Consider the following 19,531-nt stretch of genomic DNA (forward strand, 5'->3'; position numbering starts at 1 on the left):
CATCGAGCCGCCGCCTGGTCGCAAAAGAGACGTAGTACCGCCGCCTGGCCGCAAAAGGGACTTAGTACTGCTGCCGGGCTGAGAAAGGGACATCGTACCGCCGCCGGGCCGCGAAAGGGACGCCGAACCACCGCCTGGTCGAGAAAGGGTCGTCGCACCGCCGCCTGGCCGCAAGAAGGAGGTCAAACCATCTCCAACCGCCTATGACTGTGACATGATAACCCACAGATCCTCTGATCTTGCTCACGAGCTCCTCCTTCGGCGACGTCTTGCCCCAGAGCTCCTCCTTCGACGACGTCTCGCTCCCGTGCTCCCTAGAAAGTGACGTTTTGCCCCCCGAGCTCCTCCTTCGGCGATGTCTCTTGCCAAAGAGCCTCTCCGTGAGTGACATTTTGCCTCTGAGCTCCTCCGATGATGACGTCTCACCTCTGTGCTCCTCCAATGGCGATGTCACACCTCTGAGCTCCTCTGATGGCGACGTCTCGCCCCTGAGCACCTCCGTCGGCGACGTTTCGCTTACGAGCTCCCTGGAGGGCCATGTCTCACTCCCGAGCTACCCTGAAGGCAACATCTCGCTCCCGAGCTCCCCTGAAGGCGACATCTCACTCCCAAGCTCCCCTGACGGCGACGTCTCGCTCCCAAACTCCTCCGTCGGCAACGTCTCGTCTAAAAGCTCCTCCAATGGCGGCGTCTCACCTCTAAACTCCTCCGGAGGTGACATTTCGCTCCCAAGCTCCTCCGATGAAGACGTCTCAGCCTCAAGTCTCCCAAAAGGCGAATCCACAGCTCCTGGACCGTCTGAAAGCGAAAAAACGCCTCAGCGTCGCTCTCCAGGAGACGTCCAGCCTCTGGGCTCCTCTCCAGACAAAGCCACACCTCCGAGTTCCTCTTAAGGCGTCGTCATTGCTCACAGACCCGGCGAAGGTGTCACTGCATTCCTCATCTCCGCCGTGGGCGTAGCTCGGCCTCTGGACACCACCGAGGAGGTTTTTCTGCTTTCGATCTCCACCAAGTGCAGTACACGGTCTCCGATCTCCGCTGTGGACGTAGCTCCACTCCTGACCTCCATGGCAGGCACCCGGACGACTACGACCCAAGATGGCGGCGTGAGCACATCGCGAGGCTCAGGGTCTCTCCAGAATCTGCAATTTTGCGGTATTTCTGTTGCTCATATCGGGTCTGTTCGTGCAGAACAGCTGTGCACATACATCGTACACCCGACGTGAGCTTTTGGATATTGGTTTACGACTTCCTGACAGTTTTATGGACAACCTTCATCTCCTTCCTGAGATCACCAGAGCACCCGAGGCAGCTCACTCTACACGGCCGGGCGGAAGTGCTCGCAGGCGGCGTCGAGATCGTAAACAAAGGCGGGGGAAGCGTGGTGGAGTGAAAGCTAAGCTAAAGCTAACACCACACCGGCTCTCTTTACCCAGCATCTTCCTCGCCAATGTTCGGTCGCTGGTGAACAAAATGGAGGAGATTCGACTCAGCATCACACACAGCATGAAACTTCGGAACTGTAATGTCATGATTTTCACGGAAACATGGCTACACAGCGGCATCCCGGACAACGCTATTGAGCTAGCGGACGACACACACTCCGGGCGGATAGGACATTAGATGGCTCCGGTAAGACCAGAGGCGGTGGACTGTGCATTTATGTCAACAAAGCTTGGTGCACGAACTCTGTTATTGTCGAGAGTCATTGTTCAGCTAACCTGGAGTTTCTCATGGTTAAATGTAGACCGTTTTATCTACCGCGGGAGTTCACTTCCACCATTATTACTGCTGCTTACATTCCCCCTGATGCTGATGCTAAGCTCGCTATGAAAGAACTTTATGCGGCCATCAGTAAACAACAGACTGTTCACCCGGAAGCTGCGTTTATTGTTGCGGGAGATTTTAATCACTCAAACTTAAAGGCAGTTCTTCCAAAATTTCATCAGCATGTTTCATGTCACACCAGAGGGAACAAGACTTTAGACCATGTATACACAAACATGGCTGGAGCTTACGTTGCAACCCCCCTTCCCCACCTGGGACAGTCAGATCACCTTTCTTTGTTTCTCACCCCTAAATATGCACCCCTCATCAACCGGGTAAAGCCATCAGTGAGAACCATCAAGGTGTGGCCCGCAGACGCAGATTTCACACTTCAGGAAAGGTTTCTACACACAGACTGGAGTACATTTGCTTCTCAGGCCACCAGTGACTCTCACACAGACATTGACTGCTACACCTCCTCTGTTCTGGATTACATCAGTTCCACCACAAACAGTGTTACTACCCAGAAACAGATCATTACATACCCTAATCAGAAGCCATGGATGAACAAGGAGGTGCGCCTCCTGCTGAAGGCACGCACTACTGCCTTCAGGTCAGGTGACGCTCAGGCCTACAGCACATCCAGAGCTAACCTGAAGAGGGGCATCAAAGTGGCCAAGCACTGCTACAAGCTGAAGATAGAGGAGCATTTTTCTAACTCTGACCCTCGACGCATGTGGCAAGGCATCCAGGCCATCAGTGATTACAAATCCTCCCACTCCACCCCCGCTGCCACTGATGTCCTCTTTCTGAATGAGCTTAATGACTTTTATGCTCGCTTTGAGAGAGACAACAAAGAAACTGCCACAAAGCTCAAACTCTCGGCTGATCACTCTCCAATCAAACTCTCCTCCACAGATGTCTGCAATGCACTGAGCCGGATCAGCGCTCACAAAGCCGCTGGACCAGACAACATCCCTGGTCGCGTACTTAGGGCATGTGCTGAGCAGCTCGCTGGGGTCTTTACTGACATTTTCAACCTGTCTCTTGCCCAAGCAGCTGTTCCCACTTGCTTTAAATGTACCTCCATTGTGCCAGTGCCTAAACACTCTAACCCAACGTGCCTGAACGACTACCGCCCTGTAGCACTGACACCCATTGTCATGAAGTGCTTTGAGCGGCTGGTCCTGGCACACCTGAAGGACTCTCTGCCAACCACATTTGACTCCCACCAGTTTGCCTACCGAAGCAATAGAAGCACAGAAGATGCAGTTTCCATGGCATTGCACTCTGTGCTCACACACTTGGACAATAAGAACACCTATGCACGTATGCTGTTTGTTGACTTCAGCTCAGCATTCAATACCATCATTCCATCCAAGCTAATATGCAAACTCCTAGATCTGGGCATGAACACCTCCACCTGCAACTGGGTCATGGACTTTCTGACCAAAAGACCCCAGCAGGTTCGATCTGGCTCCATTTGCTCCAACACCATCACACTCAACACTGGTGTACCACAGGGCTGTGTGCTGAGCCCTTCCTCTACTCCCTCTTCACCTCCGACTGCAGGCCTGTGAATGGATCTAACTCCATCATCAAGTTTGCAGATGACACTACCGTGATTGGTCTCATCACCAACAATGATGAGACTGCCTACAGGGAGGAGATCCAGCACCTAGCCACATGGTGCAACAACAATAACCTGCTCCTTAACACCTCCAAGACAAAGGAGCTTATTGTGGACTTCAGGAAGGAGGCAAGAGGTACACATGACACCACCCACATCAACGGGATGGCTGTTGAGCGTGTCTCCAGTTTCAAGTTCCTGGGGATCCACATCTCGGCAGACCTGTCTTGGAACATCAACACCTCCAGCCTGGTCAAGAAGGCTCACCAGCGTCTCTTTTTCCTGAGGACACTTAAAAAAAATCAGCTCTCCTCGGATATCCTGGTGAACTTCTACCGCTGCGCAGTAGAGAGCATCCTGACCAGCTGTGTCACAGTCTGGTATGGAGCTGCTCTGCTGCAGAGCGTAAGGCACTGCAGCGGGTGGTGAAAACTGCCCAGCGCATCACAGGGACTCCACTCCCAGCCATGGAGGACATCCAAAAGAAACGCTGTCTGCGTCGAGCTCGCAGCATTCTTAAGGACTCCTCTCATCCCGCCCACAGACTGTTCACTCTTCTGCCCTCTGGCAGGCGTTTCAGGTGCCTCCGGACCAGGACCAGCAGACTAAAGAACAGCTTTTTTCCTAGAGCTGTCTCTTTAGTGAACTCTGACACTCACTGATACACTACTACATTCCCCCCACACCTCACACTCTTTGCTAATGGACTCTCTGAACAAAAACTTATGCTCACCAAGACACTGATCATTTCTCACCTCACACTTTGTTGTTGCACGGACTGTTTACACAAACCTTGCTCATTTGCACACTGCTCTTTTTTTATTGCTGCTCACCATAAACTTATCACCACTGTACATATACCTGTTCTCTGTTTATAGCTATAGCAATATTATTATGTCCACTGCTTACATCCTTCTGTAAATCTCTGTGTATAGTAATAGGCATCTGTATAGCATGTTCATAATACATTTATATATATATATATATACATCTGTATATTATTGTTCATAGTACATATATACTCATCTGTAATTATATTTATATTTATAGTACATATATATATACACTACTCTGTATATTGTGTTTTACATATATAACATATATTCATCTGTATACAACATTTATAGTACATATTCATCTTTTAATTACTGTTTATAGTCTTTATTTTATTTAACTGTAAATTCATGTTAAATCTATATATCCTGCACTTGCTGTTATTGCACTCTGGTTAGACCCAAACTGCATTTCGTTGCATTGTACTTGTACATGTGTAATGACAATAAAGTTGAATCTAATCTAATCTAATCTAATCTTTCAGTCCAGGTCTCCGCCGAATACGTCGCTCCATTCTGGGTCTCCGGGGAGGCCATCGTTACACTCCCGTCCTCTGTGCTGGACATCATACCGCTCCAGACCTTCCCAGTGGGCATCAATCCGCCCCGATTGCCGCCGTTCCAGGACCTCCAGGACAACTTCGTTCGGCCCCGGAGCTCCCCAGAACACTAAACTCAGGGGACATCGTGCCGCGGCCTGGCCGCGAAAGGGACGTCATGCCGCCGCCTGGCTGCGAAAGGGACGTCATGCCGCCGCCTGGCCGCAAAAGGGACGTCGTACTGCTGCCTGGCCGGGAAAGGGACGTTGTACCGCCGCCGGGCCGCGAAAGGGACGTCGTACCGCCACCGGGCCGCGAAAGGGATGCCAAACCGGCGCCTGGTCGAAAAAGGGTTGTCACACCGCCGCCTGGCCGCAAGAAGGAGGTCAAACCATCTCCAACCAACTATGACTGTGACATGACAACCCACAGATCCTCTGGCAGCCCCAGTTTGCATCCAGAGCCATCCGGCAGGGGTGTCCTGGTCCCAGACTCTTCTGAGGGCGACACCATAGCCCCAAGCTCGTCCGATAGCGACGTCTTGCCTCCGAGCTCCTTCAATGGCGATGTCTCGCCTCCGAGCTCCTCTGATGGCGACGTCACGCTTCCGAGCTCCTCCGATGGCAATGTCTCGCCTTTGGGCTCCTCCGACTGCGACGTCTCGCCCCTGAGCTTCCTTCTTCGGCGACTTCTCACTAAAGAGCCTCTCCGTAAGTGACGTCTGGCCTCTGGGCTCCTCCAATTGCGATGTCTTGCCTCTGTGCTTCTCCAATAACGACGTCACACCTCTGAGCTCCTCCAATGGCGACTTCTGGCCCCGAGCTCCTCCATTGGCGACGTCTTGCTCTTGGTCACCCCTGAAGGCGACGTCTCGCTCCCATGCTCCCTTGAAGGCGAAGTCTCGCCCCTGAGCTCCTCGGTCGGCGCTGTTTCGCTTCCGAGCTCCCCGGAGGGCCACGTCTCGCCCCAGAGCTCCCCGGAGGGCCACGTCTCGCCCCAGAGCTCCCCTGAAGGCGATGTCTGGCTCCTGAGCTCCCCTGAAGGGGACGTCTCGCTCCCGAGCTCCACTGAAGTCGACAATTTGCTCCCGAGCTCCTCCGTCGGCGATGTCCCATCTAAAGGCTCCTCCGATGGCGGCGTCTCGCCTCTGAACTCCTCCAGAGGTGACATCTTGCTCCTAAGCTCCTCCGATGAAGACGTCTCAGCCTTTTTTGCTAGCACCCTGACACAAACATTGTTCTTCTTGTTTGTTTTCCATCTGCAGGGTATTAAAATAAAGCTTTTTCATCATAATCACCTTTACATGCATCTAATTTTAATTCGGCTAATAAAACCAAAGCCAGGTTTATTGGGATGTTTATCTTTGTTGTCACTGTTATATCTTTATTTCAAAGTTTATATATGTTCATAACAGCACTCTGCAAAAAAACAGTACTCCGGTTAGTGACAATTAGAAATGATCGTTCAATAACATAATAACGTAACAAAAGATTCATAAGCACATGAAATGGGTTTGTGTCGATACAAATGTCCCATGATGAGTAAAGCTTATTAACAAGCTATAAACACATGCAGTCGCTGATCTTCGGTAATCACGTTATCTATATGGGGTTGTGGTGGAAGAAACGTGAGAACACCAGGTGTAAGGCAGGGGGAAGGAACCCTGGGTGGGATGGCAGTCCGTTACAGGGGGCAGGGGCAAATAAATGCTGGTTATTTCAAGGGACACTGGGAATTAAGACTTGAATTGGTGCTCCTGTGCAGCTCTGGAGGACAAGAGAGCATTATTACTCGAGTGTAAAGCGTGCTTCTGGGTTCCCACTGACTCTGGATGCAGTTCCCTGTGGTCCAGATGGACTGAATGAAAGGTAAGCATGTCCTGGGGCTTTTATTTTTTCACCGATAACACTCTCCAGCGTTTCTCTTTTCGCCCATTGAAGATGCGATAGAGCAAATTATGACAGATTGACTACTACCATCTGAGGCAAGTGGACCGACATTGGTGGCTTGGTTGCGGCCTCGTTGACGTGGGTCGCCTTTGTAATCCTGGGACAGTGCAATGTTCTGCGGGAAACCGTCAGCCATCCAGGTTTCACGCCTCTCCATTCAGATGCTTAGCCTTGTTGTTCCAGCGGGTTAGCAAACCTCACTGCTAAAAAAAAGCCTTTGGTCACGACTAGCAGATGATCGATAATGTTAGCTTTGAGCCGGAGGAGGAATGAGAAGTGGAGCTGCTGTGTTCCGTCCGTGCAGCAGCATCGCCATGACTCTCAGCACGTTCAGCTCCATCCCTGTCATGGTGCTGCATTATGGACAAGAGCTTTCCACCCATAAAGAATAGATGCATGAAAGTCATTTAGCTTTCCATACAAGTTTTGTGTATATCCGTTATTCGAGTTTGCATTGTGTTATTGTATTATATGTTTGGCCAACATGTAAACCGTTAGGAAACTTGGTTTTATTGTGTTTCTTTGATGAACACGGGTAATATCCTGTTAATTCAGTGAGCTACCATAGCGGTATTATTGTTTATTATCCAGTAATACACGTGTATTCATCTCTCAGATTCATTAACTACCATAATACTTAATAGTCCAACAATCTTTCATTTTCAAATGCTCTTTTTGGGCTGCACTATAAATTTAACATCCCAATGAATGTCATTTAACAATAACTATAGGAATGTCTGTAGTGAGTTTTGCCTGGTGACTCTCCAATCACAAACTCCATAGAGTTATTTATCAGTTGTTGTATTGTGATGATAAACGGCAGGTTTGCGTTGTTTGTTTATTTATGGGGTTTTTATGCATTTGCTTGTTTCTTTATCTATCTGTTTACTTTTTCTCTCCTTTTGCAAGTCACCATGAATCAGTTTAAACCCCCGCAGCAGCAGAGGCAACAGAGCGAGGAAAACCGGAAGTTGGAGGCGGAAACAGGGGACAGCGAGTCAAGCGGTGCTTATGAATGTCGGATCTGCAGCCACAAAGCAGCGGACGTCTGCTCTCTCAGTCAACATCTGCACTCTGTCCATCCTGTTACCGCTCTGCCCGGCTCTGGCACAGCGAGACATGAGGAGAGTAAAGGAACACAAGACCAAACCTCAGAGGGACAAAAGAGCCCGCCTGCAGGAAATGTGAGTTATTGAACATATTATCTTGTTGTTATGGGAAAGTAATTTAGGGTGGTTGTTTTATGATGCCTTTTTCCATTGTAAAAAATTAGTATTTTACACTTCGTATTCTTCTTTGAGAATAAACGTTGATTACAGCGAGTTACACAGATATCGGTTCATGCGTGTGCCTAGTAGGGCTTCAGCACTGCAAACTGAGATTATCTAACTCGTATTCATGTTATTTCCCTTCTTCTCTACAGTCTGAATTTGCTGAAAGGCCCATGTCTTCCTCACCCATGGACTCGGAAGGTTACCAGCATAAGTAAATGCAACGCAGAGAACCAGGTACCAGCAGCAGAGCAAAAAGAGACTGTAAAAAACACACCTGCTGCCAAAGACAGCCAAAGCATTTCTCCTGCCTCCATTTTGCCTCAGAGGAAAGCCTCATCCTCTTAGGAGCCTACAAAAGGAAGCCAAAGTGAGGATGCTGCCTCTTCAGGCACATCCTGCCTCAACCAGAAGCACTTTGTGTGTCTTCCTCTGGTGTCTGAGGGACTAAAGTTGGTGTGGGTGCACTCTGAGCAGACTAATGAGCTGGTAGAAGCATTTAATTTTGTTCCATACCCCACAGAGCAGGAGGCCAGTGCTATGGCACGCAGATGCTCCCTGTCCCCCGAGCGCGTCAAAGTGTGGTTTATGATGGAGCGCATCTGATATGGAATCAGCTGGGCAAACTACAACATCCAGCAAACACAGCTTAAGCTGCGGCATCTGTTTGGAGAGGAGGGGGAGGAAGAAGAAGAGGATTATTTAGCACATGAAGAAAGGACACCAGAGACCCCGCAGCAGGGTGTTAAACAGGCGCCTGTGATAGACGTCTATACGGGTTATGCATACTACACACCACAACCAGTTTTCTCCCAGGATGATACCAATGACTACAACAGCAGGCAAAACAGACAGAGAATGATCTGGCACTGCATTCTTTGTATCTGACATTAATGGTTATTGTTTGTAATGTTTCATGTTAAGATTGTGGTTCTTGTTTTCTCATCTAGTCTTCAGTCTGCGTCATAGTCAGTCTGTGTCAAGTCTTCAGTCTGTGTCCTTGTGTACAGTCCTTGTTAGATTTGATTATTTCTGTGTTGCATGTTAATTTGCGGTGTTTGTTGTTATGGTGTTTGATGTAGCAACTTGGTCCTTGGATGAAGGTTGTCTCGTTTCATTTAGTCCTGTATTGCATATGGTTGGAATGAGAATAAAAGCCTTCTTCTCTGGACTTGTTTCTTTGTCTTTTCTTTTGTTTGCGATTAAATAATATATCTGTACTTGCATCTAAGTTCCTTTATTTGTCAAATCACATCTATTTGATTTATTTGGTATTCATCTGTTTAAAGAGACATTTTTTAAAGTACTAAGCATATTACATTTTTAGAATAATACTCGTTATTTTAAATGCTTGTGATTTTGCTTTATTAGAGATATTTTTGCCTCAGTCCCTGTTTTTCTGATGTGGTTTAATGTATTTTTGTTCAATAAATGATTGAACCATCCATTTTCCTGTTTTGGCCAATAAAAGCAAAAAAGCATCACTTTGACTGTAAAACTGTTTATTACATTTTTATACACAGTACAGACCAAAGGTTTGGACACACCTTCTCATTCAAAGAGTTTTCTTTATTTTCATGACTATGAAAATTGTAGATTCACACTAAAGGCATTAAAACTATGAATTAACACATGTGGAATTATATATGGAATTATATACATATACAAAAAAGTGTGAAACAACTGAAAAATGTCATATTCTAGGTTCTTCAAAGTAGGCACCTTTTGCTTTGATTACTGCTTTGCACACTCTTGGCATTCTCTTAATGAGTTTCAAGAGGTAGAAACTTGAAATGGTTTTCCCACAGTCTTGAAGGAGTTCCCCAAGAGATGCTTCGCACTTGTTGGCCCTTTTGCCTTTACTCTGCGGTCCAGCTCACCCCTAAACCATCTCGATTGGGTTCAGGTCCGGTGACTGTGGAGGCCAGGTCATCTGGCGCAGCACCCCATCACTCTCCTTCTTGGTCAAATAGCCCTTGATGCCTTCAGCATTCAGCATGTGACTCTATAATTTTCATATTCATAAAAATAAAGAAAACTCTTTGAATGAGAAGGTGTGTCCAAACTTTTGGTCTGTACTGTATATAAAACAAAAAACATGTATTTATCTGTGTAAAAAAACAAAAATATTTGTTTGATGATCTGAATCATTAAAGTGTGACAAATGTGTAAAAAAAAAAAAAGAAAAATACCAAATTCTTTCTAACTAAACCACTTATATCATTGGGAAATATTCCCAAAAATTAGTACATATGAAAGAATATTTATTTTCAAAATTAAATGCAGTAATGTTGACCATTAATAGCATTTTAAGTTTAAATTAGTAAAACTATCAATAAACTTAACTAAATAGAAAAAATAAAAACACAGATTGTAAATAATCAGAAACAGTAGACAGTCAGGCCCAGTTGAGGTCACCCACTAAAAGAACTTCCTTAAGATTTTTTCTTGATAGTTGTTGAGTTATTGAAATTAAAGTTTTAGAAGAGACCGAAGGGGGTCTGTTACAACCAACCACGGTCACATTTTGAGATCTTGATGTTCAAGGATAAGAATTTAAACTGTTTGCTGAGTGATGATGTAGCTATCAGTCTGGTATTAAATCTATTCCTTATATAAATTGCAATGCCACCACCTATCATCAGTATCTCGAATATTTTCCGTTTAGACCACCAGAGGGCACCCCTTGTTGTACCTTTATCTGACTATTTGCTTCAGGCCTCCACAGCACACCCTAGTGCTTTATTTTGAATTTCATATTTTGTTTTTACTTCCAGTTCCACACCAGTTTTGTTTGACTCATTTGCAACATTCTTAAAACTTCTTGTTTTCTGTGTTAGGTAATTATCTATCTTACCTAACCAGTCCTTAAAGTACATATGTAACGGATTAAAAATAATAATAGCTAAATTCAGAGAAATTGGGAGAACTCGCCATTGGTTGTTGCACAGCTTGCAGTTACGTTCATTATACTGGGGGCGATGCAACGTAATCGGCAACAGTCTCATGAAGCCTTGCTGCTTGTAAGCTGCATTGATGATCGCTTTGTCTTATTAACTGTGTTTGGATTGTTTTTGAGCGCAAAGCTGAACTTCTTTTATACACACACGTTTACTGTAGGCTCCTAGATGTGTTAGCAAATATGTGCTATGTGTGTATACGCCTGTTTGTAAAATCTGAAACTGTTTATTTTATTTAAGACTGTCATGCATAATTAATGATCTAATCAACCTATATTCCTGTTTGTCCCAGTGTCTGTCTAGTACAATAAAAGACCAAACACCCAACTCGCAGTGTTAATTAACCAACCATCACCCACACAGACACACATACACTATATTGCCAAAAGTATTGGGTCAGGTGGTTATACGTATGGTATGAGATTTTTGAGCATTGCATTCCACATTTAGTCCCAATCTTCTCTGATAATTCCATCCACTCTTCTGGGAAGCTGTTCCACTAGATTTTGGAGTGAGCTTATAAATATTTGTGTTCATCAGCCACAAGAATGTTACAAAAGGGAGGTACTAATGTAGGTGAGGAGACCTGGGGTGCACTCAGCATTCAGGTTCATCCCATAAGAGTTCAGTACTGTTCAGATCAGAGCTCTATAGCAGGCCACTTAAGGTCTTCCTCTCTAAAGCATGTAAAGCATGTCTTCAAGGAGCTCACTTTGTGCACAGGGGCATTGCCATTGTGGGACAGGTTTCCAAGTTTAAGTGAATGCAGAATTTTGTGCCTTGAGCTTTGTGGTAACAGCAATTACCATATTCAATTCTGAATTTCCATATATTTAAAGGTATTTACTTTTATAGAAACTGAGTTTGACAGGGTGTGTAAGAAAGCATCCCCATTCAGCTGTAATTCCAGGCTTCCCCACTAGAGGCAGACATACAGCTTACCAAGCAGAAGTTACCTATGACGTCACAGTGCACCGTTCTCCATCAAGAGCATAAAAGGCTAGAACTCTAAGCAGCAGTCATCTTTCAACAGTGGGCATTCAACATCACGCAACCTACCGAACAGCAGCTAGCAATTGACAGCAAGAACACACACAATCAATTCTAAACCCAGTAAAGCTTGAATTTTCTGAATCCTGTACCACGTTTTTACTTACACGATGGGGCGAGGACAATCTAAGTGTAAGTAAAAGTAAAAGTGTTATTTTCGATGGTGTTGATCCAGTTAAATCAGATTGCTGAATAAATAATCGAGCACTTCAGTGTAAAGAGTGTTAACAATGGCTAATACATTCTGAACTAAATTTGCCTGATAAACACAGTTTCTCCACAACTATGACCATGAGAATTAATTTATTGCAGGATCAGTCCAGTGTTAACAACTAAAATATTTAATAGTAGTAGTTGTAGTAATAGTAACTAGCGGGTTTCATCAAAGTGATCATTTGGATTTCAGTGCCACTAAATGTGTGTTAAAAAAAAGATATATTTGTTTTATCGTTTTATCAAATCTAGTTGCTCGTGACTCCAGAAGTCTCCTGTCTGAAGAGCAGCTGCTTTGTCCGATCTGTCTGGATGTGTTCACTGATCCATTCACCACTCCATGTGGACACAACTTCTGCAAAAGCTGCCTTACACAGTGCTGGGAGAAGAGTCAAGACCTTTACTGTCCATTATGTAAAGAGAAAATCACCAAGAAACCTAAACTGAAGATTAATACAACACTGAGAGAGGTTGCAGATCACTTCAAGAAGAAAAGTGTTCCAGACAAACCTGAGGTTCTTTGTGATGTCTGTACTGGACAGGAGGTGAAGGCCGTGAAATCCTGTCTGGATTGTGGACTGACTTTCTGTAAGTCTCATTTAGAACCTCATAATCATGTTCTAAAACTTACTAAACACAAACTAATAAATCCTGTGGAGAACCTGAAGGACTACATATGCCAGAAACATGAGAGAGCTCTGGAGCTGTTCTGTAGAGATGATCAGACATGTGTGTGTCAGTTCTGCACTGAAGGAGACCACAAGAATCACAACACTGTTCCTATAGAGGAGGAAAGCAGAGAGAGGAAGGTGAGAAACATTGTTTGACTTCAACTTTGGGCATTCTTATGGATTATACAGTTTCATTTATCTGTCATTAATCTGTAGGTTATCAGTTTAAATTCTAAAACTGATTAGATAGATAGATAGATAGATAGATAGATAGATAGATAGATAGACAGACAGACAGACAGACAGACAGACAGACAGACAGACAGACAGATACATACATACATACATACATACATACATACATACATACATACATACATACATAACTGACTCGCTCTGTCTCATCCACGTTAGCTTTACTTCTTGTTGCTTTCTGCCTGCTGATTGTTAGCTTCGTAAACTAGTCTACATCTGTGGTAAGTGAGAGACAGGACTTTATACACCAGTGGATTGAAAAAGACACGCAATGACAAGAAAATCGGCTTGCAGTGAAAAAAGAAAAATATTAATATTTCACCAAATCAATGGATTAATACTAAAGTAACGAGCCGGTTTTGAAAATGTAAGAAGTAGAAAGTACAGATATTTGTTTAAAATGTAATGAGTAAAATTAAAAAGTAAAATAAATAGTGGAGTAAAGCACTGATACCCAAAAAAATCTACTTAAGTACAGGAACGAAGTATTTGTACCTCATTACTTCCACCTCTGCCCTTCTCTCCAGCATGTACCTCCACCTCTACAGGCTCTTCTCAACCTGCTCTCTACTCTCACCACAAAAATCATTTATTCTTTGTATTCTTTATATGTATAAAACACATTTGAATGACTAATTTGAAACAAAAAGAAATGTATAACTTTATATTATATTTATATTATATTATATATTATATCATATTATTATTATATTATTACAGCAGATGATTCCGAGTCGACTGGAGAAGATCCAACAGATCAAACACTCAGTAGAGCTCAGCAAAGTGTGTAAAACATGACATGAAGTTTTATCTACAACATATCTGCATATTGTGATGTTCTTTGTATGTATATATCTGTATATAAATATTTCTATATCTGTATATAAATCTGTAGTTAAAATGTGTTCCTCTTTTAGAGAAACACAGAGAAAGAGAAAGCAGACAGTGTTAAAGTCTTCACTGCTCTGATTAGCTCCATTGAGAAAAGTCAGGCTGAGCTGATGGAGCTGATGGAGGAGAAACAGAAAGCAGCAGTGATGCAGGCTGAAGGACTCATTAAAGAGCTGGAGCAGGAAGTCACTGTGCTGCAGAGGAGAGACACTGAGCAGGAGAAGCTCTCACACACTGAGGATCATCTCCACCTCCTACAGGTCAGTGTTTCTCTCTCTGCCTACTGACAATGCAGAACATCACAGAACAGAACTCACCATGCTGAGGGATTTCTCCTCTCTCCTGATCTACTGTAGGTTTACTCGTCCATGTTCAGCCTTCCACACAAGAACTGGACTGAGATCAGTATTAACACTGATCTGAGTGAAGACACTGTGAGGACATCTCTGTCTCAGCTTTGGCAGAGTCTGAATGAGAAACTCACTAAAACAATCAATGACAAGTTAAAGGAAGCAGGTAAGAATATTTCATATTGTATTGATAGTGATATGTTTTTACCTTTAATTGAGTCAAATATTGCATTAAATGTAAACAATAAAATTACATGTTTTTTTGTGTTTAGTTTCCACAGAACTGAAGAGAATGCAGCAGTATGCAGGTACAGATTTCAAAATCTGCTTTACCCAGTAGCCAAAATATATAACAGATTTAAATAAATATTATAGTTTATAAATATATATTAATGTAATTACTGTAGTCAATTTAGATAATAATTTGTAAGCATAATATAATTTTTTTGTGCATTTGTTTTGCTTATGCACTAAACTGATGTTTAGCTGTCACTAGCTTCTTCAGTGAAATTGAGCTAGCTAGTTAGCAGCTTAGCTTGCAAACAAATATTTGGCAACATATTTGGCTGCTGATGATTTGATTTTTTATGAAGAAAGACTGAGTTTAACAGATCAAACAGACAAATCATATTTACAGTATAAAACATAAAAATGGAATAAACATTCAGGACTACTCTAATATGTCATAATGAGTTTGATCAACTGAATGGTGATTTCACATCACACTCTGTGTGTTTCTCGCAGTGGATGTGATTCTGAATCCTGATACAGCTCATCCCACCCTCATTCTTTCTGCTGATGGAAAACAAGTGTCACATGGAGACAAACGACAAAATCTCCCTGATACACCAGAGAGGTTTAATCAGTGTGTCTGTGTTCTGGGGAAGCAGAGTTTCTCCTCAGGGAGATTTTATTATGAGGTGCAGGTCAGAGGGAAAACTAAGTGGGATTTAGGAGTTGTGAGAGAAAACATTAACAGGAAGGTAGAGATTACAGTGAAACCTCAGAATGGATTCTGGTCTGTGAGACTGAGGAATAAGAATCAGTATGAAGCTTTTGATGATCCCCCTGTTCCCCTCACACTGAGAGAGAAGGTGGAGAAGGTGGGAGTGTTTGTGGATTATGAGGAGGGTCTGGTCTCCTTTTATGATGTGAACTCCAGATCTCTTATCTACTCTTTCACTGGTCAGACTTTCACTGAGAAACTCTATCCATTCTTCAGTCCTTGTTTAAATGATGGAGGTAAAAATTCTGCACCACTGATCATCTCTCCTCCACTTTAGACTAAAGGATTTATATATTTTTAAAAAGGATGTTTAAAAAAGGATTAAAACCTTTTTTCTTTTTAATAAAATTATGAAACTCACAGAACAATGTGATACAATCAGAAATGTTTAAAAATGTGATACTATTTTAAACTATTAGAAATGTTAAAATTAATAAAAAATCTGAACTTTACTTTTACTCTTTTTACTTTAAAGATATATACATAATCTTTAAATACTTAAATACATACATTTATTATATTTGTATTTTTACCTTTTTTTACATTTTCAGAAGTAAAAATATGTACTTTAAACTCTGTATCCTTACAATACATACAAGTATCTGATTTTTGTCTTTGGATAACATTTTAGACTAAATATTAAGATTTTGATTTAAAAAAAATAATGACTTATTTTATCCAGCATTTATTATTGCACTCACTTGTGAAAATTATTCACACTTAGATTTAGAATATTCTCCACAGTTTAACTTTTTTTGTTGTTGTTGTTTGTTTTTATTATTTTTGAGTGCTGTAAACCTCCTGATACTACATTAAGTTCAGAGATTTTGTTGTGGTCCTTTTTATTCTTGTCTAGTTAAACAGCACTCAAACTGAAATTGTTTAAGAGAAATTGTTTTCCATCTGCATGGTATTAAAATAAAGCTTTTTCATCATTATCACCTTTACATGCATCCAGGTTTATTGGGATGCTTATCTTTGCTGTCACTGTTATATCTTTATTTCAAAGTTTATATATGTTTATAACAGCACTCTGCAAAAAAACAGTACTCTGCTTAATTACAATTAGAAATGATCGTTCAATAACATAATAATGTAACAAAAGATTTGTAAGCAAATGAAATATATCTGCCGGGAAAACTCTTTTATCGCCAGAGAACAATCATAATCCCAGACTTGTCAAGGCCAGGAAGACTGTGGTGGTAATAAGCATGAGTAGATTACAGATAATACTGTTTAAATTGCATTTGTATTCATATTACTGATGGCATGGGTTTGCGTCGATAAAAATGGCCCATGATGGGTAAAGCTTATTAACAAGCTATAAACACATGCAGTCGCTGATCTTCGGTAATCACGTTATCTGTATGGGGTTGTGGTGGAAGAAACGTGTGAACACCAGGTGTAAGGCAGGGGGAAGGAACCCTGGGTGGGATGGCAGTCCGTTACAGGGGGCAGGGGCAAATAAATGCTGGTTATTTCCAGGGACACTGGGAATTAAGACTTGAAATGGTGCTCCTGTGCAGCTCTGGAGGACAAGACAGCATTATTACTCGAGTGTAAAGCGTGCTTCTGGGTTCCCACTGACTCTGGATGCAGTTCCCTGTGGTCCAGATGGACTGAATAAAAGGTGAGCATGTCCTGGGGCTTTTATTTTGAACCGATAACACTCTCCAGCGCTTCTCTTTTCACCCATTGAAGATGCGACAGAGCAAATTGTGACAGATTGACTACTACCATCAGAGGCAAGTGGACCGACATTGGCGGCTTGGTTGCGGCCTCGTTGACGCGGGTCGCCTTTGTTATCCCGGGACAGTGCAATGTTCTGCGGGAAACCGTCAGCCGTCCAGGCTTCACGCGGCTCCATTCAGATGCCTAGCCATGTTGTTCCAGCGGGTTAGCTAGCCTCACTGCTAAAAAAAGCCTTTGTTCCGACTAGCAGATGATCGATAATATTACCTCCGAGCCGGAGGAGGAATGAGAAGTGGAGCTGCTGTGTCCCGTCCGTGCAGCAGCATCACCATGACTCTCAGCATGTCCAGCTCCATAACTGTCATGGCGCTGCATTATGGACAAGAGCTTTCCAACTGTAAAGAATAGACGCTTGAAAGACATTTAGCTTTCCATACTAGTTTTGTGTATATCCGTTATTCGAGTTTGCATTGTGTTATTGTGTTTGGCCAACATGAAAACGTTAGGAAACTTGCTTGTATTGTGTTTCTTTCATGACCACGGGTTATTTCCTGTTCATTCAGTGAGCTACCATAGCGGTATTATTGTTTATTATCCAGTAATACACGTGTATTCAACCTCTCAGATTCAGTAACTACCATAATACTCAATAGTCCAACAATCTTTCATTTTCAAATGCCCTTTTTGGGCTGCACTATAAATTTAACATCCCCGTGAATGTCATTAAACAATAACTATAGGAATGTCTGTAGTGAGTTTTGCCTGGTGACTCTCCAATCACAAACTTCATAGAGTTATTTATCAGTTGTTTTATTGTGATGATAAACGGCAGGTTTGCGTTGTTTGTTTATTTATGGGTTTTTTTATGCATTTGCTTGTTTCTTTATCTATCTGTTTATTTTTCCTATCCTGTTGCAGGTCGCCATGAAGCAGTGTAAACCCCGCAGCAGCAGAGGCAACAGAGCAAGGAAAACTGGAGGTTGGAGGCGGAAACAGTTATTGAACATATTATCTTGTTGTTATGGTGAAGTAATTTAGGGTGGTTGTTTTATGATGCCTTTTTCCAATGTAAAAAATTAGTATTTTACACTTTGTATTCTTCTTCGAGGATAAACGTTGATTACAGCGAGTTACACAGAAATCGGTTCATGCGTGCGCCTAGGAGGGCTTCAGCGCTGCCATCTGAGATTATCTAACTCGTATTCATGTTATTTCCCTTCTTCTCTACAGTCTGAATTTTCTGAAAGGTCCATGTCTTCCTCACTAATGGACTCGGAAGAGACCAGCATAAGAACATGCAACGCAGAGAACCAGGTACCAGCAGCGGAGCAAAAAGAGACTGTGAAAAACACACATGCTGCCAAAGACAGCCAAAGCATTTCTCCTGCCTCCATTTTGCCTCAGAGGAGAGCCTCATCCTCTTCGGAGCCTACAAAAGGAAGCCAAAGTGAGGACGCTGCCTCTTCAGGCACGTCCGGCCTCAACCAGACGCACTTTGTGTGTCTTCCTCTGTTGTCTGAGAGACTAAAGTTGGTGTGGGTGCGCTCTGAGCAGACTAATGAGCTGGACGCTGTTTCTGAGCTAGTAGAAGCATTTAATTCTGTTCCCTTCCCCACAGAGCAGGAGGCCAGTGCTCTGGAAAGCTGATGCTCCCTGTCCCCTGAGGGCGTCAAAGTGTTGTTTATGATGGAGCGCATCCGATATGGAATCAGCTGGGCAAACGACGACATCCAGCAAACACAGCTTAAGCTGCGGCATCTGTTTGGAGAGGAGGGGGAGGAAGAAGAATAGGATTATTTAGCACATGAAGAAAGGACATCAGAGACCCCGCACCAGGGTGTTAAACAGGTGCCTGTATTAGACGTCTATACGGGTTATGCACACTACACTCCACAACCAGTGATGATACCAAATACTACAACAGCAGGCAAAACAGACAGAGATTGATCTGGCACTGCATTCTTTGTATCTGACATTAATGGTTATTGTTTGTAATGTTTCATGTTAAGATTGTGGTTCTTGTTTTCTCATCTAGTCTTCAATCTGCGTCATAGTCAGTCTGTGTCAAGTCTTCAGTCTGTGTCCTTGTGTACAGTCCTTGTTAGTTTTGAGTATTTCTGTGTTGCATGTTAATTTGTGGTGTTTGTTGTTATGGTGTTTGATGTAGCAACTTGGTCCTTGGATGAAGGTTGTCTCGTTTCATTTAGTCCTGTATTGCATATGGTTGGAATGAGAATAAAAGCCTTCTTCTCTGGACTTGTTTCTTTGTCTTTTCTTTTGTTTGTGATTAAATAATATATCTGTACTTGCATCTAAGTTCCTTTATTTGTCAAATCAAATCTATTTGATTTATTTGGTATTCATCTGTTTAAAGAGACGTTTTTTTAAAGTACTAAGCATATTACATTTTTGGAATAATATTTGTTCTTGTAAATGCTTGTGATTTTGCTTTAT

General features: G+C 43.0%; 3 protein-coding genes across 3 annotated transcripts in view; all 3 read left to right on the forward strand.

Annotated features, from left to right (window-relative positions):
• The window catches only part of LOC124387284 (homeobox and leucine zipper protein Homez-like), a 107,551-nt gene that overhangs the window by 13,395 nt on the left and 74,625 nt on the right, over nt 1-19,531 (forward strand). The window contains exon 2 of the mRNA XM_046851525.1: nt 7,628-7,902. Coding sequence (XP_046707481.1) covers nt 7,633-7,902 — 270 coding nt within the window. The 5' untranslated portion in view covers nt 7,628-7,632. The remainder of the gene's footprint in view (nt 1-7,627; nt 7,903-19,531) is intronic.
• LOC124387276 (E3 ubiquitin-protein ligase TRIM39-like) lies at nt 11,991-15,677 on the forward strand. Its single transcript, XM_046851514.1, has 7 exons — nt 11,991-12,131; nt 12,465-13,021; nt 13,859-13,921; nt 14,056-14,289; nt 14,386-14,545; nt 14,652-14,687; nt 15,124-15,677. Exons 1-7 carry the CDS (start codon nt 12,110-12,112, stop codon nt 15,660-15,662), a joined length of 1,611 nt encoding a protein of 536 aa, XP_046707470.1. The 5' UTR covers nt 11,991-12,109; the 3' UTR covers nt 15,663-15,677.
• Nucleotides 12,000-19,531, forward strand: part of LOC124387275 (E3 ubiquitin-protein ligase TRIM21-like) — a 68,306-nt gene continuing 60,774 nt past the window's right edge. Inside the window, exon 1 of the mRNA XM_046851512.1 lies at nt 12,000-12,131. Coding sequence (XP_046707468.1) covers nt 12,110-12,131 — 22 coding nt within the window. The 5' untranslated portion in view covers nt 12,000-12,109. The remainder of the gene's footprint in view (nt 12,132-19,531) is intronic.

This window comes from Silurus meridionalis, chromosome 6 (genome assembly GCF_014805685.1).
Source record: "Silurus meridionalis isolate SWU-2019-XX chromosome 6, ASM1480568v1, whole genome shotgun sequence".
NCBI classification, from domain to species: Eukaryota; Metazoa; Chordata; class Actinopteri; order Siluriformes; family Siluridae; genus Silurus; species Silurus meridionalis.